Source organism: Photinus pyralis, unplaced genomic scaffold (assembly GCF_008802855.1).
Source record: "Photinus pyralis isolate 1611_PpyrPB1 unplaced genomic scaffold, Ppyr1.3 Ppyr1.4_LG6, whole genome shotgun sequence".
Lineage (NCBI taxonomy): Eukaryota > Metazoa > Arthropoda > Insecta > Coleoptera > Lampyridae > Photinus > Photinus pyralis.
Genome location: NW_022170663.1, coordinates 12,580,280 through 12,607,776, shown reverse-complemented (window position 1 = coordinate 12,607,776; position 27,497 = coordinate 12,580,280). Strand labels below are relative to the sequence as shown.

General features: G+C 36.7%; 5 protein-coding genes across 10 annotated transcripts; all 5 read right to left on the bottom strand.

Annotated features, from left to right (window-relative positions):
* Positions 1–6,354: 6,354 nt before the first annotated feature.
* On the bottom strand, positions 6,355–9,715 carry LOC116173027 (facilitated trehalose transporter Tret1-like). Of its 6 annotated transcripts, none has more exons than XM_031490315.1 (4): positions 9,376–9,715; positions 9,098–9,105; positions 8,202–8,337; positions 6,355–8,158 (listed from the first exon to the last, which is right to left on the bottom strand). In XM_031490315.1, the coding sequence occupies exons 3-4, from the start codon at positions 8,299–8,301 to the stop codon at positions 6,840–6,842; spliced, it is 1,419 nt and encodes a 472-aa protein (XP_031346175.1). In that variant the 5' UTR covers positions 8,302–8,337; positions 9,098–9,105; positions 9,376–9,715; the 3' UTR covers positions 6,355–6,839. The 6 variants fall into 6 exon arrangements, with proteins under 6 accessions (XP_031346175.1, XP_031346173.1, XP_031346174.1 ...); XM_031490313.1 differs by lacking the exon at positions 9,376–9,715 and adding an exon at positions 9,252–9,286 and having other exon boundaries at positions 9,098–9,201; XM_031490314.1 differs by lacking the exon at positions 9,098–9,105.
* Positions 9,716–10,162: 447 nt separating this feature from the next.
* Positions 10,163–15,696, bottom strand: LOC116173651 (facilitated trehalose transporter Tret1-like). Its single transcript, XM_031491278.1, has 3 exons — positions 15,666–15,696; positions 14,316–15,521; positions 10,163–10,482 (listed from the first exon to the last, which is right to left on the bottom strand). Exons 1-3 carry the CDS (start codon positions 15,694–15,696, stop codon positions 10,163–10,165), a joined length of 1,557 nt encoding a protein of 518 aa, XP_031347138.1.
* Positions 15,697–20,621: 4,925 nt separating this feature from the next.
* Positions 20,622–22,011, bottom strand: LOC116173650 (facilitated trehalose transporter Tret1-like). The gene has a single exon (XM_031491277.1). It carries the CDS (start codon positions 21,981–21,983, stop codon positions 20,622–20,624), a length of 1,362 nt encoding a protein of 453 aa, XP_031347137.1. The 5' UTR covers positions 21,984–22,011.
* A 1,670-nt stretch (positions 22,012–23,681) lies between these two features.
* Positions 23,682–24,442, bottom strand: LOC116173030. Its single transcript, XM_031490318.1, has 3 exons — positions 24,290–24,442; positions 24,038–24,242; positions 23,682–23,986 (listed from the first exon to the last, which is right to left on the bottom strand). The coding sequence occupies exons 1-3, from the start codon at positions 24,305–24,307 to the stop codon at positions 23,739–23,741; spliced, it is 471 nt and encodes a 156-aa protein (XP_031346178.1). The 5' UTR covers positions 24,308–24,442; the 3' UTR covers positions 23,682–23,738.
* A 214-nt stretch (positions 24,443–24,656) lies between these two features.
* LOC116173029 lies at positions 24,657–25,603 on the bottom strand. Its single transcript, XM_031490317.1, has 3 exons — positions 25,378–25,603; positions 25,134–25,329; positions 24,657–25,087 (listed from the first exon to the last, which is right to left on the bottom strand). The coding sequence occupies exons 1-3, from the start codon at positions 25,393–25,395 to the stop codon at positions 24,684–24,686; spliced, it is 618 nt and encodes a 205-aa protein (XP_031346177.1). The 5' UTR covers positions 25,396–25,603; the 3' UTR covers positions 24,657–24,683.
* Positions 25,604–27,497: the final 1,894 nt, after the last annotated feature.

Below are 27,497 nucleotides of genomic sequence, written 5' to 3'. Positions count from 1 at the left end.
GTAATGCTTACCTGTTGCACTTTATTTAACTCACCTCCTCCAGAAGGAAATATAATGCAATGCAGCGGGAAACACAAAACAGACTACGAACGTTCTTAGGTAGTAATTTCTCTTAAAACATGATTTCCCGATTTTCATTTTTCTTGGAGCGATTATTGAGAGGTGAGCTTTCGTTGGCGAGTTTTACCGCCAGACGAGCACTGTACGAGAATTTTCTTGCCACTTTCACATGTTAACTATGCGAAATCTATTTCTGGGTAATTATTACTGATCAAATGTATCACCACTCATAAATTTAAATATCGGGTGCCTAGTTGTTTTACTTTCGAAGCAAAGTGATTGTCGTGGAGATCTGCGTATTCGTCAATTCGTGATCAATTTGTGGCCCTAGGTGGGCCAACTTTATATGGAACACTTTTTTACATAATTTTTTTAGTTTTGTTGCGATGTTGTGTGGATGGATTAAATTGAAATTTAAAAGGCGAACTGAAAAGCTTAAGGGAGATCTAAAAAAGAATCATTTTATAAAAACTTACTTGTTGCAGAAGTTACCCGGTATAATATTTAAATTCAAAATTGGTAAAAACCATTACAACCTCAAAATCATTTTAAAATTGTTAAACGTTTGGAGAACAATGAAAAATATCGTGAAAGGGCGTATATATTATTTTTATGAAATTGAAAATACTTGTTACGCCACCTTCCAATAAACTAGCGTCGATAACTCATTTGCAAGAATACGCTGCAGTTTTTTTTCGAACTAGTAAGTAATAATAAATGAACAGGATAGGGAACTCAGAAACCGTACAAGTTACAAATCCGATTTAAAGGCAAAAAAGTGTTAGAACTAAGGGGTTAATAAAATGGCAATTAGAAACTTATGCTTACTTCTCGAGATATTCAAAAAAATACGAAACATCGTGATTTCGTTATTATTTTCTTTGAAATTACTTCAAGAGAAATAAAGAAATAGGATTAGGTTTCGCAAAATTAAGATAAAATACGGATTTCTAACTTTTACGGTATCCCAAATCCTCCTGCTGGTCATTTCTTGGACCCCTGGTATACATCTTTTCAAAATGGCTTTTATTTTCTCGCTACAAATTTTTAATACGATTTTAAGGGTAGTCTTCCCGGATACTTATTACTGCGTTTTACTTATTTTTAAATTTAAATATTAACCGGGTATGGTTTTGCCACTACCATAAAACCAAGACATTATAAAAATGACCCTTACGTAGATCTCCCTTAATTTTTTCCGTTAGTCTTTTACATGTTAACGTTATACTACCTATATAGGTTTTAAATTTGATGAAAATCTGACCAAACCCAGTAAAAGGGTTTCAAACAAATTTGGCCCATCGATATCGAGAAGCTATATGATCATGGTGCAAAATTTAAGAGAAATTGCCGAAATTGGGATAAAAGTGGGTACAATTATGAGGAGAGGAAGGGTAAATCTTTGGTGCATTAAAAATCAATGTAGATGTAGCCGTATGTTATTACAATCAAACGATATATGGGAGGCGGATTATCGTAATCGCAAAATATATATGCTTTTAAATCCGTTTAAATGGCAACAATGAATATCGCTTAAACGTGTATTTATTACTATTTACTAATTCCTATTCAAATCAAGGTTATATATTGATGCATTTTTGCTGACTTTGGAGAAATGCACTTGCTCCACTTTTCTACCAAGATTGCGCCCTATTAAAGTGTAACCCTGGCGAAACCTGAATAATTTTGCAGCTCGTATCTTGAGGCGGTTCATAGCAAAAACTGCATGGGTGAAGTTCAATCATAAAACGATTAAAAACGCATTAATCAGTACAAGAGATTTGTATGCAAGCTTCAATTAATTGGCCAATTAGCATTTGCATCAATACTCACGTAAAGGCAGTGGGTACTCCAAAAAGTGTGACACGCACTTATTGCCAATAAAACGCACTGAAAAATCCAAGCACGTTGTTCACCGCGTTCGATTTAGTAATGATGTGATACGCACTTGCTGATATAAATCAGCTGTACTCGTAGAAGAGTTGCTTTTAATTTCGAACCGGTCTTAAATTTACTTGTCACCCTGTAGTGACAAGCAAACGTCGACGGATAGTGCTCTTATTATCAAAGGAAGTCTGATAATGAACGGCGGAAGTCGACCTTCTGTGCCATAATTCGAGCTTCCCAATTACGATTTTAATGGAAATCTGGGTAAGAAATTATGCACTTGAAAGTCGGGACTGTTATTTTCCATTCAAAAAACTGGTAGTTGCTGTAAAGGTATGGGAGAAACTTAAACAAGTAGCACGTGTAATTAAAAATGATTAAAGGCTCATTTTATCTGTAACTTTTTGATCTAGTATGAGAGATGGGAAATGTCAGCAGTCTTCTGCAGTGAAAAGTAATTGAGGGACGGGCAGACGGACAGTAGCTACTTTTGTCATTCGGGAAATTGAAAACTGATCTCAACTCCTGTGTGGATTTTGATTTATTCACCTCCGGTGCTGAATATAATCACTATTGCTAAACGCTACAGAAATTTCATTATTTCACCCCCTGACGGCACTAGAGGGACCAAAAATGAATCCTTATAGTTAAGGCCTTAAATACATTTGGGTTTTTGTGTTGTTCAATCAATTAATCGTACCCCGTTCAATACAAATATGCAAATACGTAATGAACTACTTAGATAAAATAAACAGGCAGCCACGTGGTCAGGTAATAACTAATAACAATTGCGCCATTCGCGGTAATTAGCGGCGCAATTAGAAGTCGCATTTGATGTTATTACAACATCGATAAAATTGCGTGCATACCAAAACGCAAATCAGGTAATCGTCACTCGCTCTTCAAGTGACATTTGAGAGATTTATCAATTAAGTAAATAGGATAATATTTATGTAAATAAAATAATATCGCTAATGATATGGAAAGTGGGAAGTATTTTGTTACTGTTAGTACCGTAGCATCGAAATTAAGGGCATGGAAATAATTGTCCTTGTCGTCAACTGATAAACTACGTCGCAATATTTGACTAATTGATTAGTCAATCTGACTAATTGATTAGTCAATCTTCGTAGGGGTTTATAGGACTTTCATACCTCATTCGGAGCTTACTAGACCGCGAGAGCTCTTCCCGAGTCCCCTTTTCAGACCACTGTCTAGCAGTCTTGTAGGACCTCCAGGTCCGGCCTTAGTGTCTTTCGCCAAAATATGAAAATAAACTCATGCAGTTTTTAGACAACATGCTTTCAAAAAAATTATCGGTAATTTTGATGCACTTGTGCAGATAATTGCTCGTGTGGTAAATTCAGCGATTATTCAATGACATTTATCAAACTTCAACCAGTGAAATGTCGCAAAATTTTTTCGTATTAACCGGAACATTCTTCTTAGTTTGCTAATCAATTTCGACAACCGACTTATCACCACATCTTTTAATTTGATCACTCGTAACGAATTAGCTTGAAGCACAAAAGTTCCAATAGAATCAATAGCAAAATCAAAAGCAACTTCTGTTGTATTTTGACGTTTCTTATCGTCATGGAAATAATGGCATGAGCTTCGGGGTTAAAATGTACATTACGCTTACTTTTTCTTTTGATTCATTGAATAGTCATTCGAATACCATTCGTAGTCGAAGTATTTGTAGATTATTTTTGAGGTGCTGCTCCACTCATACTATAATAGTAACTAGCATTCGTCCAGCACCTCAAAAATATTTGACAATACTTCGACCACTGATGGTATTATATATCATAATCCGTATTTTGGCTACGTGTGCAAAACGGACACGTTAGAAATTATTTACTTTAAATCTATTTCTTTTTTAACGGTGACTACCGGAATTCGCGTTGTTATATTTTACGTTCCAAACCCAAATACTGATAGTGACGGTTGTCTAAAAATCTAATCTGATTCAAACTTTATTAAGGGTTCCGAACTAGTGAAGTATAAATTTTCACAGTTGCATAGCAACTACACGCACATATCCAAACCTGTATTTCTCGTGCAGGTTTTAAAAACCTGTGGATTAAAAAAATAATAGCATACATTAAATTCGTTATTCCTACACATGAAGTGCTTCACAACCCCTCAGAGTCTGACACCAAAGGTGGCAGAGGAAGTAAAAAACCTCTGGGTTTCCACCTCCCTGAGTACTCAATAAATTTTCCCTTATAACTTTGAACAAGACATGTCGAGTTCCATATTACCTACTCAAAACTCCTGTATCGGCAATTCGACCTTTTACCAGATAATCCTGGAATCAGGATTCAATGATACTCCTTAATATCAAATGTATCCATATGGTAGGCAAAAAAAGAACTGAAAGAGCCGCAAGAAAGCGGCTCCTTTGGATGGTCACGTATGATATTAAGTTTCAACATTAGGGTGACTAGCCGAGGCGAGATTTTATGTATAAAAAGTGATACGAAAGTAGTAAATTGGCCTAGGGATTGCTAAATTTGTACAAGCGTTCGAAATCACTATAAAATATTAACTAACAATTATAAAAAATGAAAGATGTGTGAAACTTACCTATTCTTAATTACCACCAATAATAGGACGGAAAAAAAGGTGCATTTTGATAAATATGTCGTAGTCTTTTAGTGAAATCCGCCGTTTCACGAAACGCCTAGTAATTTTGTGAAACTGTGGCACGGTGCACTTTCTAGGGCTAATCGATTGCGTTCACTTCCCCTTCGAGATCGTTTAATGGTATCCCTTATCGATCTAGAGGGAGAAGGGAAACTACCCCACACGTTAAATTGTCAGCGTTTCACTTTCTTGAAATGACGGATTTCACTAAAAGACTAGAACATATTATATGCTGAGAGTTCACAGTTCACAGTACCTAATAATTTCACAGAATCACTTTCAGTAACTTGATTTGTGGAACAAATTTTTGTTTCGTTTAAAGTCAAGTGCAGGTATGAGTAAAATCGTTTAACCCCCAGTGCCATACCTTTCAAGCTCTTCCAGCAAAATCTGTGTCAAATGCGTGTTATTTTTTATTTTCGAAAGCGCAATGTTATTTGACTATTATAATTTTAATGTAAGGATGCCTAAGATAATCCTTCCATTAAACTAGCTATCTAAAGGGGCTTGCTATTGCAATTTTCGATTTTCTTTTATAGTTACAAATTATAATTGGCGATTCGTTTTGAAATGGAAACCTTATAATAGGTACAGATTGCTAATGCATTCATTTATATCAAAGTTTTACAAGTGGTTCTCTTTACAGGATCGTATTTATGTAAAATTTGCTAAAATTAGCGATTCAAAAATGAATTGGCAATGAAACTTCGGTTCCCTACGATAAATTTTGATTAAATGCGTAGAACGACATTTATTAGATGTTCATGTATCCAACAATAACATAATTTGTGATTCTGTCTACTTCATTTAAACGAAGACATTAGACATATCATTTGAAGTTAGCTAACTTGGGGAACACATGCTCCAAAATTCTCAAAAAAAAACACGTGCAAAATTACAAAAACAAATATAGCGTACTTACGTTTAATGCTCTTTCGCAAGATTACTGCACATCAAATACAAACGTAACTAGTGCCTAAGATATAAATAAGTTGCATTTGGACACATGCATTGATTATGGCACGTCTAGGTATCCTTAAAAACCAAAAGCACGTGTACTTTTTTTAAGCCTAACCTATACGAATAACGCCTTTTTATGTAACTTAACTATCAACGTTTTTGGACGGTTGCCAGACTAAAACTATTTTAATCCGTTTCTATATTGCCACCGAAAGAAATTACATTCGTCTGTTTAGACAGTAGCAGATGGAATTTTTTTCAGACGGTTCACATATGGTACGACACGTTTATTCCACCATCTATTATTCAAAAGTGGAATTACCGCCTCTTCCTTTTATTAATTTTTAGTTCTAATCCGTGAATAAGGATGAAAGAGGAAGCAGTAGAAGTAACATCTCTCCTGAGCCAGTTTCTTCTTCTTTATCAATCTTGAGCCGTTTTTTTATGAAACAGTTACTCTTCCTTGACCTGCACGATTGAGTGTCTTCATTGGCTTGAAGAATCTGATTCTCTTTTTGCTTGTCAGAAAGGCTGTAATGTCGTTGTTCAATATGTTTACCCATGGCTTTCACACGTTCATTTCGTCTTGGAAAAGTTAATGACTTTGACATCGGATTAAACTCATTGAAGGTTTGATTCCGGCTCAAAGGCTTAAATCCAGATTTCCTCGCCAGTAGTGATATCCTAGAGACATTTGAGCTACTACTTCCGTATTTTGGTCAAGTTTTTTCTTCGCACCAATCAACGCGCTGTTGTTTTTACTACTCCGCCAAATTGGGGTGAGTGACTGCATTGGGGTACAAAATGACCCCCCCCCCCACTTTTTTGACGTAAATGCACGTTTTGAAGCACCAGGAATCCGAATTAAACAAACTCTCGGTGATGTTTCTCGGTCTCTCTGTCTGTACTCTCATTTCCGGGCTGAACCGATTGGAACCAAATTTGGTACACATATTTTTAGGACATAAAAGGAACTAAAAAGCTTTTGGGCAGAATCGTGCATGCGCAAGTGTGTCAAAGTAATAAAAAACTGCACATTTTTAACGTTGTTGCACCTTATAAAAACACTTTACTAAGAACTGAAATACATTTAGTCAACATTGTGCTGGCCACAACAATTTTCTTTAGATTTCATGCCAACACAGGTATCTTAATACAATTGGTTTTTTTTTTGTAATACTGGTAGCGCTCCTGCCTCGTGTGCTTCCATCAAGAGGCTGCCACTGGGTAATTTTAAACTTTAATTGTGCTAGTTCATTTGCCTAAAATACGATATAAATTCATTCGGCTCTAAATAATGCTTGCAACTCTGCAAAAGATTTGCCGCTGGTTTCGGGCACGTAATAATAAACAAAAACGCCAGTTATAAGATTTATAATTGAAGAAAGGTAAAAGGTAATATCAATACCCATAGCAGATTTCAGATCAAAGTAATATCGTGAAACCAGGAAAACCGATGTTAAATTAAAAGTTGCTCCACAACCGGCGGCAAGGCTTTTAATTTCGGGCGGGAAAAGTTCGCTAATTAGCAACCAAGGTACGGTACCGTATCCTAACGAAAATGTTAGTGTGAACAATGAAACGCTAACGATCGGCAAAAAATGCAAAGCGGCAATTACGCTTTCATCAACGAGTTGTCGGTATTGCAACGTGAAGAACAACGCTAAAATACCGATTGCTAATGAGGATCCTAAAAGTGACGTTATAAGCATGGTGCGTCTTCCTAACTTATCTATAACCAGCGTGGTTAGAAAGGCGGAGAACACTGTAACCATGCCGAAGATCACGGTGCACAATTTCTCGTCTAAATCCACTTTGGTCGATGCAAAAATTGATGCCGTATAGTAAGTTATCACTGTTATACCACTCATCGGTTGCAAGATCGTTAGTGGAAAGCAAATCAACATAACTCTTCTGGTGTACTTTTTCCGCATGGTTGTCAGCAAGGAATGGTTGTGGTTTTGATTTACAATCAATTTAATTCCTTCTACTTCATCCGTCACGTTGTAAGATCGCTTTCGCAGACGGTGCAAGGATTGGGACGCCTCCTTTTCTTTCCCTTTCATAGCTAGAAATATTGGGCTCTCCGGTTGGAAACAAAATATCAATCCAAAAAGTATAGGTAGGCAACCGACGACAATCGTATACTGATAAATGTCTAAAAAGTTTGCAACGGTAAAGGATACCAGAATTCCGACTGTTAAAAATAAGTCAAAGTAAGCGGTTAGACCACCTCTTATGTCTTTTTCGGAGATTTCCGTGACGTACATTGGTAATAGTGCGTAAAAGGCACCATCTGTAATCCCACACAATAATCGACCTAGCCCGAGCATCCAGAATTCCTGCGCCAAAATTATTAGCAGCCATCCCAACAGTAGAGGTACGATAAGAAGTAGAATTGCGGTTTTTCGTCCTACCCAGTCGGAGAGATAGGCACTCGGTATGCAGGCGAAGACGCTTCCCAAAGAAGAAAGCGATCCAATTAATCCCAAATGATCTTCAGTTATCGTGATACCGTTGAATGACAGTTTTTTCATATCTTCCGAAATATTCCCGGTCCATCCTTCAACTGCGCCCGTACAGACGGAACCCAAACACGCTAAAAAGAAAATGAAAACATAAAAAAATTCAAAAAATGTTACCTGAAAGTGCTGCGATGTACTGAGGAACTCTTCGCCTCCATATTTCGTTTCGTTTACTCGTTATAATACGTAAATCTTCCTCTTCCTGTGTTGGAATCATTTTAGACGCTTGAACAGTCGAAGTAATCGCCAGAACCTTAAATTGCCGAATTCAATGAAACAATACTCAACTGTTTTTGCACATTATTAGCTGTGGTTTCTATTATTTGTTTCCAGGGATTAGATACCGATACTGAAAGGAAAGTGGGACACACAAATGAGTTCCGCATTTCTATCTGGAGTATAGACAAGGCGAAGGGAATCTCGCAGCCTCACTCGCGAAATGATTTAGCTTGAAGCAAAGAGAAACTATTCTTGGCTTGAAGGGTAATTTTGAGAGGAAATGGGGCTACTGCCACTGATAAGTAGAATTACAGTTTATACTATTGTAGCACAATTGATTACAGTCAACTTGTTAAACCGCTGACTAAAACAATGGTAGAAGTAATTAGCTGGTGTTGCGTTTTACGATTTTGCGGTAGGTATTCGCGCAGAAAAATCTCCACACAAGGAAAACACTGAACAAAAGGTTATCAAACGGAAGAGAGAGAAAACGGCGAGACAAATTATTTTAACGAAAAGTCGGTTAGTTTATTTATTAATGGCATACCTATTGAAAATGGTGCGCAGTTCATTATGACCGAAAGGAAAGAAGAGAGGATAAGCTGGATAGGAAAATGTCATGTCATTTGAAAAGAACGCATGGAGCGGGTTGATTCTTTAAAAAAATTGATTGAATGTACTAAAAATGATAGTGTGACAAATATCCAAAATTCGGAACTTTTTGTAATTTACCAGCTCTTTCTCCACTCCAAATTCGTTTCTTTACAAATGAAAAAAGATGTGTAAAATATTACCTTTTTTCCTAAAGGAACAATCTCGACGTATTACAGTGTCCAGTCCATTGCTTAGATTCAAATAATAACGAAAAATTGAATTAAATCAAATCTTAATTTCAAACCTTCAAATTAATATTATTTAAATAAAATCCTACGGACGTTTCTTCCTTACACTACTAACTGATGATCAATTAAAAACAAACTTACGCTTTAAAATTGCCTACTATGCCTAACAGAATATATTTCAACGGTTGGAATGCCAGGTACAATCCTTGATTATAATTACCTATACTTACTTATTAATTATTCTAATCGTTAAGTACAGGGTGTCCCAGTTTCGATGTCCCTATACGAAAATCTTTTTCGTCCGTAGAAATATTGGGACTACTCTCGCAAGAAACTTCAAAAAAATGTCCAATTCGTTTTTTATGGCCTCTCACTCTCACTAATTCTAACTTACAACAAAGATTCTTAAAAAAGGCAGGACGCGAACGGAAAAAACAGTATTAATACGGATTGAAAGGTTGGAGGAGTGACTAATTCTTGCATTCTTGTGCATATAAATTTCCCTACCTTAGATTGCGATTAGTTTTATTGAATGAAAAGAGGAAATTAATCTCATGCGATAACCTTATTTTTAGCTTCCGGATTAAAAATTCGCAGATTTCGCAATCCTTGCAACCATTGGAAATGATAACCGTATAATCCCATATGTAAAACACTTATTCACCCGGAATCCGCCCTGAACCCGCTTCTAAATAATAACCCTCATAACATGCTCGTAATCCTATTAAATGAGATGTGCGAGAATTAGATTGGAATTAACAAAACAATTGCGCACTCGACAGTATCCGCGACTTTTCTTTGATCTACCGATTGGGGCCGAGTAAGATACAATCAACACTTGACGCGACACCGCTGTCTTCTTTTCTGGTTGACGAAACCGGTAACTTCATACCCATAAGGTCATTTTTGATATAAACCTATCTTCTTCCTAACTTAGCTTAGTTTGTCGTCGAAGGTATTTAGTTTTATCACTATTATTTTGATTTCGTCTGATACTCCCATTCTGAATAGCTGATTTCAGACTACGTTCAATCCCAAATCTTGCCTCAATAATTTTCTTTTCCATTTCTCCCTTGTTTTCACGCAATCCCTTAATCGCTTCTTCTTACGTTTGCTTTCCGAGTCTTCAACTCGATTTTCCAAGGCCTCGATTCGTTTTTCTAATACAAGTTTTTCCTTTCTCCACTGCTCTCTTGCCTTCTCCATGTCCTCTCTTAGTTTTGTAAACTCATCCTTGTTCTTATTTAGTTCTTCGGCGTTCTTTTTTAACTCCTCTGTGATTCTCTCCTCTATTTGTTGAATTGTTTTTGTTAGTAACTCCAATTCCTTAATTTTTCCTAGGTGGCGCGGAATTCTTACTATAACTTTACTTCTATCGTTACGTTCACGTCCTTTCAATCTATTACTTTCTTACGATGAGTGCAGTACTATTTCCAGGTGATACACAGTATTTTTCATTACAATTAGTAGGTTCTTCTCCTTTTACAGAGGATGCACCATACCTAACAATTTAAATTTCCGTATGCTTTAAGCTTGCCAAATATTTTAAGTAATTCACACTATAACTTATAGAATACTTAGAATGCGGGGGTTGTAAATTTCGTAATACAGTGAACATTTTTATTTCGTTGATAGATTATGTTTAAATAAAGTATAAACAACCCTTAAACTGCCCTTCAATAATAAATTTCCGTATGCTTTACGCTTGCCAAATATTTTAAGTAATTCAAACTATAACTTATAGAATACTTAGAATGCGGGGGTTATTTCTGTCTGCTCATATTGTATCTCCAAAGCAAAGTTAACAGCGATTTACTAGAAGCCGGGGTAGTAACATCCATTGATCTACGGGTGCCCATCCAATTTCCACATAAAATAAACCCTTTCCGCTTTGAAATTTCGCGATTTTGAAAAAAATCGCTCTATTCTACATAGCAATATTCAATTGGAGGGGTTGTAACTTTTGTTTCTCTATTGGGTTACGCTTAATTGATCTATTATACGTATAGAAGCAACAATTGCGTGGTTGTATTTATTAAATGGGTATAAATTAAAGTAGAATAGTTGTGTATATGGTGAAATATAGCAGAATAAAAATAAAGCGTGATCTGAAAAGGTTTGTTAAAGATAACCATTAACTTGTACCTAAGTATTTGAACTTGCTGTCATTCTCTGCACTGAAATAAAATTTCGTTTCACACAAATCCAACTGAAAGTTCCTCACAAAATCTACACCCATTTTCCTGGAGCAAATACATGGTCTTTCACAGTAGTATATGCTTTTCATTCCTTAGTTACTTTTAGTCACTCCGGGAAACTGACAATTTACTTCATCAATTGGGAGACACGTAGTTTTAGTTCTCGAAATACAATGGGCTTTTTTCAAACATTAATAGTTGTGGTTTGTATTATTTGTTTACGGGAATTAGATACTGATAGCTAAGGAAAATGGAACACAATAATAAGGTCCACACTTCGATCTGGAGTAAACAAGGAAAAGGAAATCCTCCTTGTGGCTCTAATTACAATCTTACTGGGGAGATGGTGTAGTCTGTAATATTGTCGAGTTCTGTACACATCTTTAATTTTTTTTGTATATTAAGAGTTTTTCGAGTATTTATTTCCATAATGCAAACTTTTACGTATGAAAAGTGACACATTTCTGCTATATTTAACACGATATTATTGATAGTGCAATAAATTTGAAAAATGTTTACTATAGAAACATCACAAAAAAGTAAGGATCAACGCATGGAAAATGCGCTGAACACACTAGCCTTGGGGCGAAAACTTTTTTACTTGTTTTTTAAAGTATACATAGCCCATATGTATACATTAAATACATTTTCTGTATAAATAAGTTAAGTTAAGAATAGTGTTCGAAGTTAACGTGACCTATTTTTACCTTCGAAGTTTCTTTAAGCGCATTTATAAAATTTTGATGATGGACCAGGTAGATAAATCGGGGTGAGAGTTGGCCGTAATTATTTCATTATTTCGGTTGTTTTGGAGTTTCAATCACAAAATTTTACCCGTGTAGGTGCGGGAAAGAATACCCCTACCGCAGAGGGCACTGCGTGTCGTAAAAGGCGACTAAACAACGCTGGAACTATCGTAGGAGTGGGGGGGGGGGGATGTATGGTGGCTGTGGTTGTGTTGTAACGGAGGGTTGATGGTGGACAAAGAATTTTACTGATTATTTATACACTGTGTCCAAGATAAAGATGTCTATCATGGGGATCTACGAAACCGTAGAAGATAATATGACGATGGTAAAATGGAGCAACGATGCTCAGTTGAAGAGTTATTATCATGCTTTAATTAAAACCAGAAAATTTCGAATACCTCCAAAGATATGCCATTTCTGACGTTATTTGAACAGATACAAGAAATAAAAAACACTTTCTCATTGCCACTTTTTGAGGTTTTCACCGTTGAGACATTTGCAATGCAACGTTTCATTTCGGAAAAATCATCATCAACTTTATTTTTTATGGCACAAAAAAAACAATAGTCGGAGACGGTTGGTTTCAACAGGAAGGTGGTCAATAAGTAAATTGGTCCACTTTTTATAACAAATCGCATGCACAACTTTGATTATTAAATGAGTTTTTTTTACTTAACTCCTGCACGCAACTTTTTTGGAACACGAACCCTCTTAACCAATACAAATCCCGCCTTGTTATCACGTGCTCGGCTTTTCGAACTACGGAACGAAACTTTTATTTGCAACTCTATACATCTTTCCTCAACTTTAGATAACACAGGTCAGAATCACTTCTCGGTTTTAATATTTTTGATATCGGTTTAACAATGGCGGACGAAAATGCTTGTTTTATCGTTCTAGTGGGATTAGTAAAATTCATATGGGTATTGTATGTTTATAAATACAACTAAGCACTTACCTGTGAATGTAGCTACATACTATATGGAAATCTCGATTCACTCATTTTCATTCAAGGCACATTAGCGCATTTAAAACTAATTATAGTAAATGGATCTTTACTAACCTAATTGCTTATTGTACTTGTTGATACGCACTTTAAAATTCAAGATAATAGGGTACCTACCTAATTGACTACATTTTGGTTAATTAAATTTCGCTGATTTGTTTTATTTACTAGTCAAAAATTGAATCAGTAATTGAAACACAAAATCTTCTCCATACTAATTTAATTTAAAAGACAGAAAAGTGACCACTTTCGATCGAAGGTTATCTTCTAGCTGTAACATCAATTACAGTTTTTATTGTTTAAAGTTCTACAGTATATACATTATGGAAATTACATATTAAAAACGAGACATTCTAAAAGTTACACATCTTTAACATTTTAAAGGAACATTCTGAAACACTGTTGATCTTATCACACAAGTGATAAGATCTGAAACACTACCACCAACCATATAATCTCTTTAAACTCTTTCCACTCCCTCTCCCATAAACTAACTGCCTTTAGGTGCATCGTAAAGTAGTTAAAGTTAACGTCACTCTTATGCGTTTATACAGATGTAAGGAAAATCCGTGGTCGATCAAAATTGTGCTTTTCCAATGTAAAGTCATTCGAATTATTGATTCTTATTGAGCATTAATTTACGGTTTTAGTGTACGAGTACCTGATCAGTCGCAGACGTTAGCATTGCTTACGCAATATTTTATGTGCCGCTCTATTCACTATCCGTTTTATTTGTTTGTGTGTTGTTATCTGTTACAGATTAGGCAGAAAGAGATAATATGATAAGGTCATAGGTTTCTATAGACATTGATTTCCAGGAGTGAGTTGGATCTTGTAATGGTAGCTCTAAGTTTGGATTTATTTTTACCCATTTTATAGGGATGGGTGGGTTTTTCCGAGGTTAACCGTTTTTATTGGATTTGTAACTCGCCCTTAAGACGGCTTTGTATACACTGTCGGCTAATTATCTAACAACTTGTACAAGCTAACATGAAATAATTGTGTGTATCGCGAAGTATATTTTTTTTGATAATATAAAAATAGGACAACAATTTCTAAGTATCACCATCATTCTGGTACTTTAACGAGTTGACTTCAGTCTCTTAGTTAAAGCGCCTCTTGTATCTCAACAAGAGTTTTCCCTTTTGTTTCCGGTACAAAAAAGTACACAAAAAAAGCTGCTAGGAAAGCCATAGTTGCAAATATATAGAACGTACCGTCACCTCCAATCGAGGACTGCAAATTGAAATAGAACTTCGTCACTATAAACGCACAAACCCAACTTGTACTTCCCGCCAGAGCACTTCCGATACTATTAATTTCCGGGGGAAATAACTCGGCTGCAAGCACCCATGATACCGGACCCATCCCAAATGAGTACGTAACGCAGTACAGGCAAAGAGAAACAAGAGGCACAAATCCCACCTTGTGCAATGTCTCTGCGTCAAAGACGTCTGCGTTTTGTAACGTAAAAAATACGGCTAAAACTGCTACTGAGATTCCGACTCCGAGATTTGAAGCGATAAGCAGTATCCTACGGCCTAATCGGTCCACGACGAATGTGGATAGAAAAGTGGCGATCGGTTGGAGAACGCCGAAAATTAATGTTGACACTTTTGAGTCTATGTGAACACCTGTTGATTCGAATATGGCCGTCGTGTAGAAAACTACCGCGTTTATCCCGCTGGTTTGTTGAAATATCATTATTATCAAAGTGATGAAGGTGGCTTTCTTCGCTGCCTTCTTTTTAATTGACTCACAAAATGGAACTTTCTTCTGTTTTTCTTCTACCATGTCAAGTTTCAGAATTTCCAATTCCTTATCCACATCATAATGGTTTCCTCGCAAACGAATCAGGGATTTCTTAGCATTTTCCACGTCGTTTTGCCTGAGGTAGAAAATGGGACTTTCTGGCTGGAAGGCGAACGCAATTACAAACAGTATGGGAAACATAGCCATAGTAATTGTGTAAACTTTCATCTCAAGGAACATTGAAAAAATGTACGCTACCAAAATTCCTACAGTAAGCATCAATTCAAAGTAACTTGCCAAGGCTCCTCGTATAGTTTTCTCGGTACTTTCGCTTATGTAAATCGGTGCAGCAACACAAAAGGCTCCTCCTGCAAATCCCGTCAAAAAACGTCCCAAGTACATCATCCAAAGCCACTTTGCAAACACAACAAGTAACCACCCCACCATAAATGGTGCAGTAAGGCAAATCATCGCCCGTTTTCTTCCAACAATATTGCAGAAGAATGCTATCGGTAAACAAGATGCTGCTGCTCCTAGAGTTGCAAACGACCCAATCCACCCAACACTGTCATCGTCAATATTAATTCCGTTGTAGGTGAAGTGCTTCATATCTTCCGAAATATTTGCAGTCCAACCCAAAACGGTACCCATTGCAAGAGATCCCAGACATGCTGAAATCTTATATTAACCACTCGCGTATAAATTGTACTTGACCATAAACATTCATAAAAATGTCTCATTTTAGTTGACTATGATAAGCGATGATAAATTTAAATGTATGTTTATGCGACCTAGGGGAGAACTGCAGCACTTACCAGTGAACGCAGCAACATATTGCTTGAACATTTTTAGTAATGGTACATAAGAGCAGTTTAGATACAAATTAGTAGGTGCATCGACGACCAGAAAACACTCACAGTACTTTTGATACGACTTTCACTAATTATTTGATGAATTTTCTATCTTATCTCTAAAGGACCACTAAAATTTGAAGATTTTTGTTTATACGTAATAGGTACATAATGCATACGAATAAATAATTTCACAAGCAGAAGCTGCAGTAATAGACGAAGGGGTGAGTTACGGAGCGCAGAGGAGATAGGTACCGGTCGCGTATTGGCATTCTGTACTATTATTCAGAGCAGCTCTGGTCTGATTCGCAGTATACTATGGCTTCACGTTAAGAGCAATTTGATAATACATTATATACTGCGATTCAGAGCACCGATATGGTTTACACTTTATAAAGCGCGTGGGCCTGAGTCAAATTATACTGCGATATAGCAAATTTATACTGTGATTCAGAAAGAATGTCACATCGCGCGGGAGAAAATATTGGTTTTTGATTGTCATACACTTACAAGATGTATGTTTTTATTGTTACTTTTGCAAGAAAAGTATATTTTTTGTTGTTTGTTTGTGTGTAATCAAGGTTCTCAAACTGCACTAAAATCGAGACTTGAATGATCTATAAAGAGGTATTGGTTCAAATGTGGAACGAGAATACGTTTTCAATAATCGAATATTTGGAACTAGTAGAACAGGGGTTTAAAGCGAAAAAAACGGGTGAAGATATTAACAGTGTTTGGTGTGACAAGTGGTTAGCTGATTTTAGTAATAAAACAAACACTAAACCATATCGGTGCTCTGAATCGCAGTATATAATGTATTATCAAATTGCGCATAACGTGAAGCCATAGTATACTGCGAATCAGACCAGAGCTGCTCTGAATAATAGTACAGAATGCCAATACGCTACCGGTCCACTGGCCTCTTGCGGTCAACAAATAATCTGGGAACAATTTTAGCCGATGTTTTGTTACGGTTAATCGAGCAGTTTTTGACGTGTCTTGCAAATCTGGGTGCGAGTCCAGTGGCAAAGAAAAAGAAAAAAAACGGTTGAACCTCTCTTTTTGAAACAAAATGTCCTCTTTTATAAGTAAACTCGAAAATTATTTAAAGAAAATTTAATTAACTAACCAATGACTAGCCCCTAACAAAAAATTGTTCACGGTGACGTATTTACTGACACTCTTCTTTTGCTTCTTACTCTGAAATGTGACTTCAAAATTTGTTTTTTGTTCTAAATTTGCCTGCTCGTAAAAAAGTACTAGGCGACCAGATAGTTCTGTGTCCAAGATAAGGACGTGTATTATGGGGATGGGTAAATTATGGCAAAGTTGCGCAATGAAACAATTATTATGCGTTGAGCAGGGATCTCCAAACTATTTTGGGTCAAAGACCCATTTTCCAAAATGAACTGATACCTCAGACCCCTATATTACTTTAAAAATCCCATCTCTATCCTCTTTCTCCCTAAATTCAGCAAATATTAAGTGTAATTATACTTATTAACACAAATTACGGTTAATAAGAACTTAAGTGTTAATTAATAGGGATCGATTTTTAGACCTCGTCGACCCCCAAAATCAGTTTTCGTTTATGTGGACACCTGAGAAACCGATTCCGACCCCCAGGGGTAGATATCGACCACTTTGGAAATCTCTGCTTTAGAGAACACCAGAAAATTCCGATTATTTCCGAAAATATGCCAGAAAAACCGATATTTAATGATTTGGTTTTTAGTTTTTTGTAATGTTAATTGCCACCTTTTGAGCTCTACAAGATACATTTGTTTATTTTTAGTGCACTTTCACTTACAAAAAATAAAAAGTGCACTTTTGCGCTCCTTATGTATGTGTGTCTGTCTGTTTGTCTGTCTGTGTCACAAAGGTTCCGGAACTACACCACTTACAGACTTGGTATTGGTGTCATTCGATCAGAAATTAAAAATTATTTCACGTTTGTATTCTCGTTAAGGCATGAAAAATGCCCATAAGGGCTATTAAAATCGAAAAAACAAATTTAAAAGTGCACTCTTCGCCTCTTGCCCACAAGCGGCTTAACGATTTTTTTATGGTCCGTGAAAAAGTACACACTAGATTGGGTGGCATTTTTTATTACGAATTCAACTATATATGGTAAAAAAAACAAAAGTTGAAAACTGTTGGTTTCAACAGGATGGTGCACCCGTACAATTAGAGCATGGTGCGCGGGTACACCATCCTGTTGAAACCAACAGTTTCCAAGTTTTGTTTTTTTTTGTATACCACATATACCTACTGTTGAATTCGTAATAAAAAGTGTCACTCCATACAGTCTGTACTTTTCTTACAGTCCATATAAAAATATAAAATTGATGATGATTTCTCCGGAACGAAACAGTCTATTAAAAATCCCACAGCGCTATCTTGTAAAGCTCAAGAAGTGGCCATGAGAAAATGTTTTTTATTTTTCTATAACTGCTGAAATAAGATCATGAAAAAAAACAAAATCGGCAAATTTCTGCTTTTGTGGAAGTAATCGGAATTTTCCGGTTTTATTTACAGCATGATCAACTGTTTAACTTCGCAACTTTTCCCCAATTTGACCATAATCGTATCTTGTATGGTTTCCGAGATCCCCATGGTAGACACCCTTATCTTGAACACAGTGTGTAACTGTGTATTGTAAACAACGTCAAATGGACGTTCTTTAGGTTGGAGTAATGTCGACGATAGCGTGATTGAGATTTTGATATTATATCATCTATTCTCTATTGTATTTATATGGAAACCAGTTACTGGGTATATTATCACGCCAATAGCGATCAATAAAAACAAAATGAAATTTTTTTTATATTTAATACAAACAAAGTATCAAGTACCCTTTACAAATTAGGTTTTTTTTTCTTAATGAAAGGAACACAACAATTAAAAAATTAAACGGCGAATAAAAAATTAAATAAAGAAGGGATAGCGCTACCGGAACAAAATATGAATGCCGTCGTTGAAATAATTATAAGTATTTTACATTTGATTTTGAGTATTGACAAAAAAACAGGTAGGTACTTCTCAACTAAATTATGTATCAATATGAACAATATGTATGGAAGATTTTAAATGAAATAAATGATGAATGAATGGTGAAATTGTAGCTGACCTTGTGTTTGATTTCTTTTTCTTGCTGTCGTCTGTAGATTCAATTAAATTTTGACAGATAGATAATGATTTTGCTATCGACGAATACTCCTGAAGAAAATTGCTGAAGCTGGTAAGTTGTTTTTTCTATTTGATGCAAACTACTTTTGAATTTTTGAAATACGGAAGCTGGTTCTTTTTTTCCAGAAACTAATTATCCCTTTTTCTGTTTCAGGGGCCCAAATCCGGTACGAAAAAAACTAAAATGTTGTGAAATATTACAAATTTGAAATAAAAAAATTGAAAAACTTACGGTTCTATGACCTTTTTTTAAAAAAAATTATCCTCAATAGGAATTTTCAATACAATTCGATTTGAATAAAATTTTCTTAAGCGCAATTAAATAAATTGCAAATCTTTATCCGCACCAAGCGTACGAAGACGAATGCGTTTTCGAATTGTTGATAGCAAAACTAAATTTCAAGTATAGGTATAATTTTAAACCCAAACGACATCTTACGATTAACGTCATAACGTTACAATATCTTATCACTTATCAGAATAGGTAGATCTTTGATTTTCCTATTTTACTTCCTTTCCCGAGTATCTAATCTGCACCGAAACAGTTATCGTTAAACACTTGAGTATTCGACAATCTAGTAGCTGATCTATTCAGATACCTCAAATTGGGCAGTTGATGGGTCATCCTTCCCATCGCCCGGGACCGCAATATTAACTCCTTCGAGTTGCCTAGGTTCGAGTCTCCCTTTTGAGAAACCTAAATGTGGCAACATTATTTAGGTAAAATGTGCCTTGGTCGTTAATGACCGTTGGTCATCCAATATTACTTTAAGCGTACATTCTTTGCTCATCTTCATGCCCTTATTGTAAAGTGGGGCAGGTATTTATTGTAGCGGGTATTCCGCTGGTGGACCTATTGTCCATATTTATTACTCGTTAAAGATTTACTATTGCATTTATTGATTATGTTCCAAAGCTAATTCCGTTACTGTATTGGTTCCCTTAAATATTGCTTTGTACTTTAGTGTTATAGTGTTGATATTACCTACTCAGATACGGAATTGGTTACTTTAATAGTTTGTTATTGAAATTAAAAGATCATAATATATTGTTGCTATTCAGATAAGAAGTCAGAACCCCCTAGTGCCGGAGCTTTGCATAGTCGTATGGTCATTCATTTTTGTTTTATTTTTAGTTTCATTTTGGTAGGATTTGTGCCTGTCTGGTGCCCGCCCTGTACGGGTTTGCATTCGCCCCGGATTGTTTCACTGGGAGCCGGTCAATCCCGTTTCCTGTCCATAAAGAATCGCTGCAATGTCTGAAAAATGAGGGTCAAACGTATTTGGAACCCTTTTTGACCTTAAATAACTTTTGTTTTGACTTTCATGAAATTTAAAAGACTAACGAAAAAACGTAAAGGCGATCTAAGTGTGGTTCATTTTTATAAGGGCTTGCTTTTGAGTTTGTTGCAAAAGTTGTCTTGTTTGATTTTTCATGGAAGAAACGGTAACACTTTTTCCGTTTAACAGCAAGGATGTAATGTGTAATGTGGAGATTTTCTGGAAACTACCTCTTCAATTGATGGATCCCGTTGATTTATATTTTTTATTTCATTATTATCTAGTATATGATTTTAATATAAAATACATTTTTTAATTTGATTTAAATTTAAATTTTTACATACAAATACTATAAGAACAATAACATTGACAACTGACAACTTAGATTCTAATAACTACATAAGGTATATCACATTTATCACGAAGTACTTTATTGACAATATAATAATTTCTAACTAACACCACTATTCTGGTACTTGCACCATTTACCATCAGTCTTTTCGTTAAGAACATCTTGTATCTCAGCAAGGGTTTTCCCTTTTGTTTCCGGTACAAAAAAGTACACAAAAAATACTGCCAGGAACGCCATAGCGGCAAATATATAGAACGTACCGTCACCTCCAATCGAGGACTGCAAATTGAAATAGAACTTCGTCACTAGAAAGGCACAAATCGAACTGGTACTTCCCGCCAAAGCACTTCCGATACTATTAATTTCCGGGGGAAATAACTCGGCTGCAAGCACCCATGATAACGGGCCCATCCCGAATGAGTATGTGACACAATACACGCAAAGCGAAACGAGAGGCACAAATCCCACTATGTGCAATGTCTCTCCGTCAATGACGTTTGCGTTTTGCAACGTAAAAAATACGGCTAAAACTGCTACTGAGATTCCGACTCCGAGATTTGAAGTGATAAGCAATATCCTACGGCCTAATAGGTCAACGACGAATGTGGATAGAAAAGTGGCGATCGGTTGGAGAACTCCCAGAATTAATGTCGACACTTTTGAGTCGATGTGAACACCCGTTGAGTCGAATATGGCCGCCGTGTAGAAAACTACCGCGTTTATACCGCTGACTTGTTGAAGTATCATCATTGCCAAACTGATGAAGATAGCTTTCTTCGCTGCTTTCTTTTTAATTGATACACAAAATGGCACCTTCTTCTGCAGTTGTTCTCCCAGGTCAAGTTTCAGACCTTCCAATTCCTTTTCCACGTCATAATACTTTCCTCGCAAACGAATCAGGGAATTCTTAGCATTTTCCAGGTCGTTTTGTCGGAGGTAGAAAATGGGACTTTCTGGCTGGAAGGCGAACGCAATTGCAAACAGCATGGGAAACATAGCCATAGTAATTGTGTAAACTTTCATCTCAAGGAACATTGAAAAAATGTACGCTATCAAAATTCCTATAGTAAGCATCAGTTCAAAGTAACTAGCCAAAGCTCCTCGTATAGTTTTCTCGGTACTTTCGCTTATGTAGATCGGTGCAGCAACGCAAAAGGCCCCTCCTGCAAATCCCGTCAAAAACCGTCCCAAGTACATCATCCACAGCCACTTCGCGAATATAATAAGGAACCATCCAACCATAAAAGGTAGAGTAAGGCAAATCATTGCCCGTTTTCTTCCAACAATATTGCAGAAGAGCGCTATTGGTATACAAGATGCTGCATTTCCTAGAGTTGCAAACGACCCAATCCATCCAACACTATCGTCATCAATATCAATTCCATTAAAGGTGTACTGCTTCATATCTTCGGAAATATTTGCAGTCCAACCCATCACGGTACCCATTGCTAGAGCTCCCATGCATGCTGAAATTCAATATTTACCATTTAGTTTCGCACTCGTTTACGTACATTCATTCTAACTATGGACTAATTATGATGGTAAACAATCACAAATATTGAATGTATGTTTATGGATCTGTGGGACACTTACCAGTGAACGCAGCTACATATTGCGGATACTTTTTTGACTCACCCATTGTCTGAAATGCTATGTTAGTGCAGTTCGGATACAACCAAATGGATGCATCAGATCGCCTTCCCGGTATTTTAAGGTGTACGACTTCCACTGATTAGTTGATAAGATTATCTTTGAAGAGCCACTAAAATTTGAAGACTTTTGATAAATAAATGATAAGTGCATGATGCATGCATTTAAATAATTTCACAGAAAGTAGCTGCAGTAATTATAAGGGATAGAATTACGGAGCCCAGATAAGATACCGGCCCACTGGTTTCTGGTCTTGAACGTGTTTTGCACATCTGCAGGAGTCCAGTAGCCAACAAAAAAAGTGGTTAATTCGCCTGGAGTAAAGGAACTTAAGTGTTTCACGGAAAAAGTGAAAGTTCGGAGATTTTCTCAAACTGGCACGAAAATTACATCTTAAAATGGTTGCGTAGAATCCAAAAATGGTCACAGATTTGTCCACGGATCTTCTCTTAGGGGCCTCGAGTAATTTAAAAAAAAGATATGATTTTTCCAAAATGTTATACGAGTATAGGTTCATTCCAGAGCGATCTAGTTTTTCATTGCTAGATTAGCCTAGAATAGTATGGAAAAACGAGCAAGAACTTAAATGCTATGGGAGAAGATAGCTAGGTAAAGGTTAGGTATATGATACTTTGGAAAGCACCTACGGTGTTCTCTCCTTAGCCATTACTTAAGATTTTGTAGTGCACCGTTTGCCATTTTTAGAGTAACACGAGACTTGAAAGCTCTTGAAAGGAAATTGTGATGAAAGCTTTCTAATCAGCTTTTGAGTCCAATTAAGCGACAAGCTCAGAGTCTCAAGCCTCCCCTAATCAATGAGTGTCTACAAAATTAACTTAAAAGATGCTCAAATACATCTAATTGTGTGGAAAGGGATCAAATTATAACTCATTTTCAAACGTGGTTCTTGAAGTGGAACTTTTTACTAAAAATCGCTTTTTGTAAAGACTATACCAAAAAGCGAGTAAGATATCTAATCCGATTGGGAGGCAGATAAAGAGTCCCATCTAAAGCTGTTCTCTGAGGCCCTTCCAGAGCTTTTTACTGTCTTTTATAATATGATAGTCTCTCGCCAGAGTTTTTAGGTTCTTCCAAATCCTTCTAGATTTTTGTCGTACATAATAAAATTTTACAGCGGTGGGAAGTTCCAATTGGTCATTCTTTGTAACAGCAAGTTACAAATGTTTCTTGTTCATAAAGGGTGGAAGTACTTAGACAATGTTTATAGCTGGATCTTGCAAGGTATCTTCATGGGGAAGCTGAACGATTTGTTATTTTACTGCTGTATCAGACACACAGAGTGGTCTATATGTACGGGATAAATTCAATTCTACCGTAATTATGAACTATTGGGGAAGAACAAGCTCTCTCGACCACACCGCGTCTTTGAACTATAAGCCAGCAGAACACTGTCCTTAATATTCCCTATATTCTTCATTTTTAATATTCACGTATACATGCAAAGTGGTGTGCCTGTTCGTCTGTCTGTCTAAATAAGATCAAAAAATATAACACCCCATATTTTTACTTCATTGATCTATATGGAAGCATAACTTATCCTAATTTCTAAAAGTAATAAGGGAACGGATAGAAGGGCGATGGTATAAAAGGGTTTCCGGCAAACACAACTGTTCCCCTATGGAGCTTTAACTCTCCAAGCTCACTTTCGGGTTTGTAATCTCCCGAATTATCATGGACGTAGTCTCCCGCGTTGTCCGGAACGTAATCTCCGGTTTTGTCCTCCTTATAACTCCCGTCATCCGATTGAGCTTCAGTTGGTGCAGCCGGTTCAGCCGGTGCCTCCGGAGTTGTGCCTGTGTGAAAATCGTGACAATCAAAGGGGGTGGGTGGGTAAAAACACTTACTTTCGGTTGTCTCCTCTTGCTTTTCAGCTTTTAGGTCGGCTTTGGGGGCATCTTCTGTTGCTTTCAGGGTAAGCTTGCTAGCGTCGTGCACGACTGGAACAATTCCGGTGTGATAAAAGTATGGAAGGCCGTGATGCGCTATCACCACAGGGTGTTGAGGTAGTGGCGATGAAACGGAGTACGCCACGCACAGACATGCCACCGCCTGTAGCAAATTTGCAACACTTAAACATGCCTAAAGGTAGTACTTACAGTAAGAGACGAGAACATCTTCACAGATCAATAACAAGAGCACCACAAACAATAATAGCCACCGCCGCCGTATTTAAGATCTCCTAAGTGCACACGTTTTCTCTGCAAGGTTACATATGCATACTGGAACTGCTACATCAAGATCATTACAAACAAAAGAATTTCTTAATATGGGGACGTCGCAGGTATTTTAGGTGTTGTCTTTCAGACGCAACCTTTTTCAAGCTTAGGCGGGCGATTTTTTCAAAAGCTTGTTCTGGATATTAACCTTGATCGTTTTTATTATACAATTAAGCATCGTTTTCTGTTGTTTTAAATATTTCTGGTTTGCATTGTAAATCGCGCGGGTGAAGGTAGTACGCATAAAGCAGGAAGTAGGTAGTTTATTAAACATTTAATGAACTACAAGACCGTTCGGTTTTGACAGTGAGCCCGACGTTGGTAAAAATCCGATGCCCGGCCCGGCTTCGTAGTGCAAATCGTGATTACCGGCGAAATTGGTAAACGAGTAGCTTCCGATGACATGACCCATGGCATTGGCCGACTCGTCGCGCGATTGATCCTCTAATTTGTAACCGAAGGAGTACAGGGCGTCTGGTAGCAACGCATTGCCAGTGGATGCGTGGACGACGGTCTTGTCCACCTTGACTTCTTCTGGAGCTGCCGATTCATCCAACTCGCTCGCTTCTGGATTGTAAACCCCCGAGTTATCCGGCGAATATGCTCCCGAATCGTCGGGGGCGTAGTCACCTGAGTTATCAGGCTTGTAACTACCGTCGCCTGCTTGCTCTTCCGTGGCTAAAACTCGCTAAAGAATTCTGTACGAAGAAATGGGAGCACTCACCTTCTATTTTTTCATCCAACGTCTCTATTTTCGCCGACTGGGCTTCTTCAAGTCGCTTCAGTGCTTCTAGATTCGCATCGTAAGCCATCTTCAAGGCACTGCTGTGGTAATGGAATGGAAACGGAGTGTAAAACACGGGAACGTTGAGAATTATCGGCGACGCCTGAAATCCAGACGCCCAGAAACTGGCCAAAATCTAATTTGTGGAAAATTAAAGGTGGTTACAGCGACAGACGATACTTACAATAAGAGCAAGTGACATGTTTCAAATTCTTAATCGCAATGGTAATGTTGTGAGATTGCGAACCTTTTATGTGCATCTCCGCAAAGAAATTTATGTGCGTTTGGACAAGGTTACATCCACAAAGAATATCATTACATTCTCAATGAATATACTGAGCCGTTTGGTAGATAGTGGAATGCATATGACTTTCACACACTTGTCCTAGTCTTTTAAAATTTTGAGCTTGGCTCTTAGGCGATCACTTATAATTGCAGAATTTGCATTATGGAAATGAGTAGTTCACGTGTATGAGATGTGCCTGATAGATGCGTCTTCGCGTTCCGCAAAATTGGTTGCATGACCATAAACGTATGGTTACTTGTTGACATGCCTCGAGAATGACATATTTTACGGAGTATACCAAATACGGCAGTTTAATGTCCAAAAGACAAAGGGGTGGTTGGTGACTCGAAAACGAACTATTTTACCATAGGAGGAGGTTGGACCATGCCAAGGGCGGATTGGGAATTTACATGGCGCAGGGAGGGTGGTTTGCAAAATAAAATTCTGATTTCACTGAAATTTGACATCTCTGGACTCAGTACAATAGTAGCAATTCTAAAAGTTTTCGACTGGAAAATTGGAAAGGGCAAAAAATATGTCCTATTTTTACTTTGAATGAGGCGCCATAATAATAATAATTCAACCAACAAACGTGAAAATCTGTAATTAACGCACCAAGAAGACTTTTTCGATCTTGCTAGCTGATTTTAAATTTGTTGATTTTTTTTCCTGGTTAAAGATCAAAACTGCATTGTATGGTTTAACTCATTTTTACGTACTAATATTTCGGACTAAATTAGTCCTTCATCAGAGTAGATAAACTGTAAGAACAATAACAAATTAACTTTACAAAGATGTAATTAATTTACTTACTTAGGTAACTTGAAGACGCAATAAATTCCCTAACTATTAACATTTAAATTATGGTGACAGGTTTTAAATGTTAATAGTTAGGGAATTTATTGCTTTTCTTTTTGAGCATTTCCCTGAACTCTTAATTTTCCTTATTTACGTTTCAATCTATAAATTGTACAAGGGGTTGAATACACACAGATATTAGCGCCCACATTGTTCGGCCTTCTTTAATCCCAGAAACGCGTTGGCTTTTCACATTAATAATTAGCGAAAGTAGATCGAAACTTTGGTCATTAATATGTGTGGCATCTTTGCATAAGAGCATGATTTTACATTTAAAAAGAGCATTTATGACAATCAGTCCTCCGTAGCATATAAATTTTGATCTTGATCTATTATAATTAAATGTGAATATTTGAATTTCTTTACTTTGTCGCTATACATCGTAAACAGCACGTGGTCGTTTAATAATAAACACTCGATCTACACCTGTGTGATCCCCTTTTAGCCATCAGTAGCATTATAATACCACTGCAATATAGATGCACCACTCCTAAAAATATCCTCCATACACTTATAGGTAGATTTCCATTCTTCCACATTCTTTCATACTAATCAATGTTGTGGTATTTACAATTAAAATTTATGAGAACTGTAATGAATATAACAATGATAACTTGTTTAAAAAATTAAGGCAGTTCAGTTTTTTGTTACGACTTTATTATTTATAATTATTACCTGTTTTATGCAGATATTTTCGTATAGGTCACGGCTGTTTGACTTTGGCCGAAACATTAATTTTGTAATTGTGGATAGTTTTGCGTCACAATGAATAAGTAATGGGTAGATCTGTCCAGGGGCGGACTGGCCCCGGGGGGGGGGGGCGATTGCCACCTGGCCTGTATGTCATAATGGCCCGTTGGAAATTTATAAGTATGTGCTGTATTTAGTTTCTTGCACTATTAATAAATTATTAACACGTTTCTCTAATTGAGGTTGATGTTAGGTTGTTAAAAAATTAAAAAATTCTGTTTTAATTGAAGTGTTTTACAATGAATTTATCATTTTTTGTCGTAGCATGAAAGTGCTGAAATACAATGATAGGCGACGCGCCTCGTTTGGATTGTATATTTTGTTACTTTTAATTATCAGCTGCAATTTAAAAAAAAACTGTATTGTAATTGATTTCCGAAAAAGGAGTACCTTAAAATGAAGCAAAAAAT

Bases quoted from the DNA above. Each gene is read 5' to 3' on its own strand.
- LOC116173027 (XM_031490309.1), bottom strand. From the start codon at position 8,470: ATGCGGAACTCATTTGTGTGTCCCACTTTCCTTTCAGTATCGGTATCT. The intron at 8,338-8,383 runs GTGCAAAAACAG...CGGCAATTTAAG, and splicing joins TAGAAACCACAGCTAATAAT to GTTCTGGCGATTACTTCGAC. The intron at 8,159-8,201 runs GTAACATTTTTT...TTTTCTTTTTAG, and splicing joins GTACATCGCAGCACTTTCAG to CGTGTTTGGGTTCCGTCTGT.
- LOC116173651 (XM_031491278.1), bottom strand. From the start codon at position 15,696: ATGTTCAAGCAATATGTTGCTGCGTTCACTG. The intron at 15,522-15,665 runs GTAAGTGCTGCA...ATAAGATTTCAG, and splicing joins ATATGTTGCTGCGTTCACTG to CATGTCTGGGATCTCTTGCA. The intron at 10,483-14,315 runs GTACGTTCTATA...CGCGCCACCTAG, and splicing joins GTCCTCGATTGGAGGTGACG to GAAAAATTAAGGAATTGGAG.
- LOC116173650 (XM_031491277.1), bottom strand. From the start codon at position 21,983: ATGGGAGCTCTAGCAATGGGTACCGTGATGGGTTGGACTGCAAATATT.
- LOC116173030 (XM_031490318.1), bottom strand. The intron at 23,987-24,037 runs GTAAGTGTTTTT...ATTTTCACACAG, and splicing joins GCAAGAGGAGACAACCGAAA to GCACAACTCCGGAGGCACCG.
- LOC116173029 (XM_031490317.1), bottom strand. The intron at 25,088-25,133 runs GTGAGTGCTCCC...AGCGAGTTTTAG, and splicing joins GTTGGATGAAAAAATAGAAG to CCACGGAAGAGCAAGCAGGC.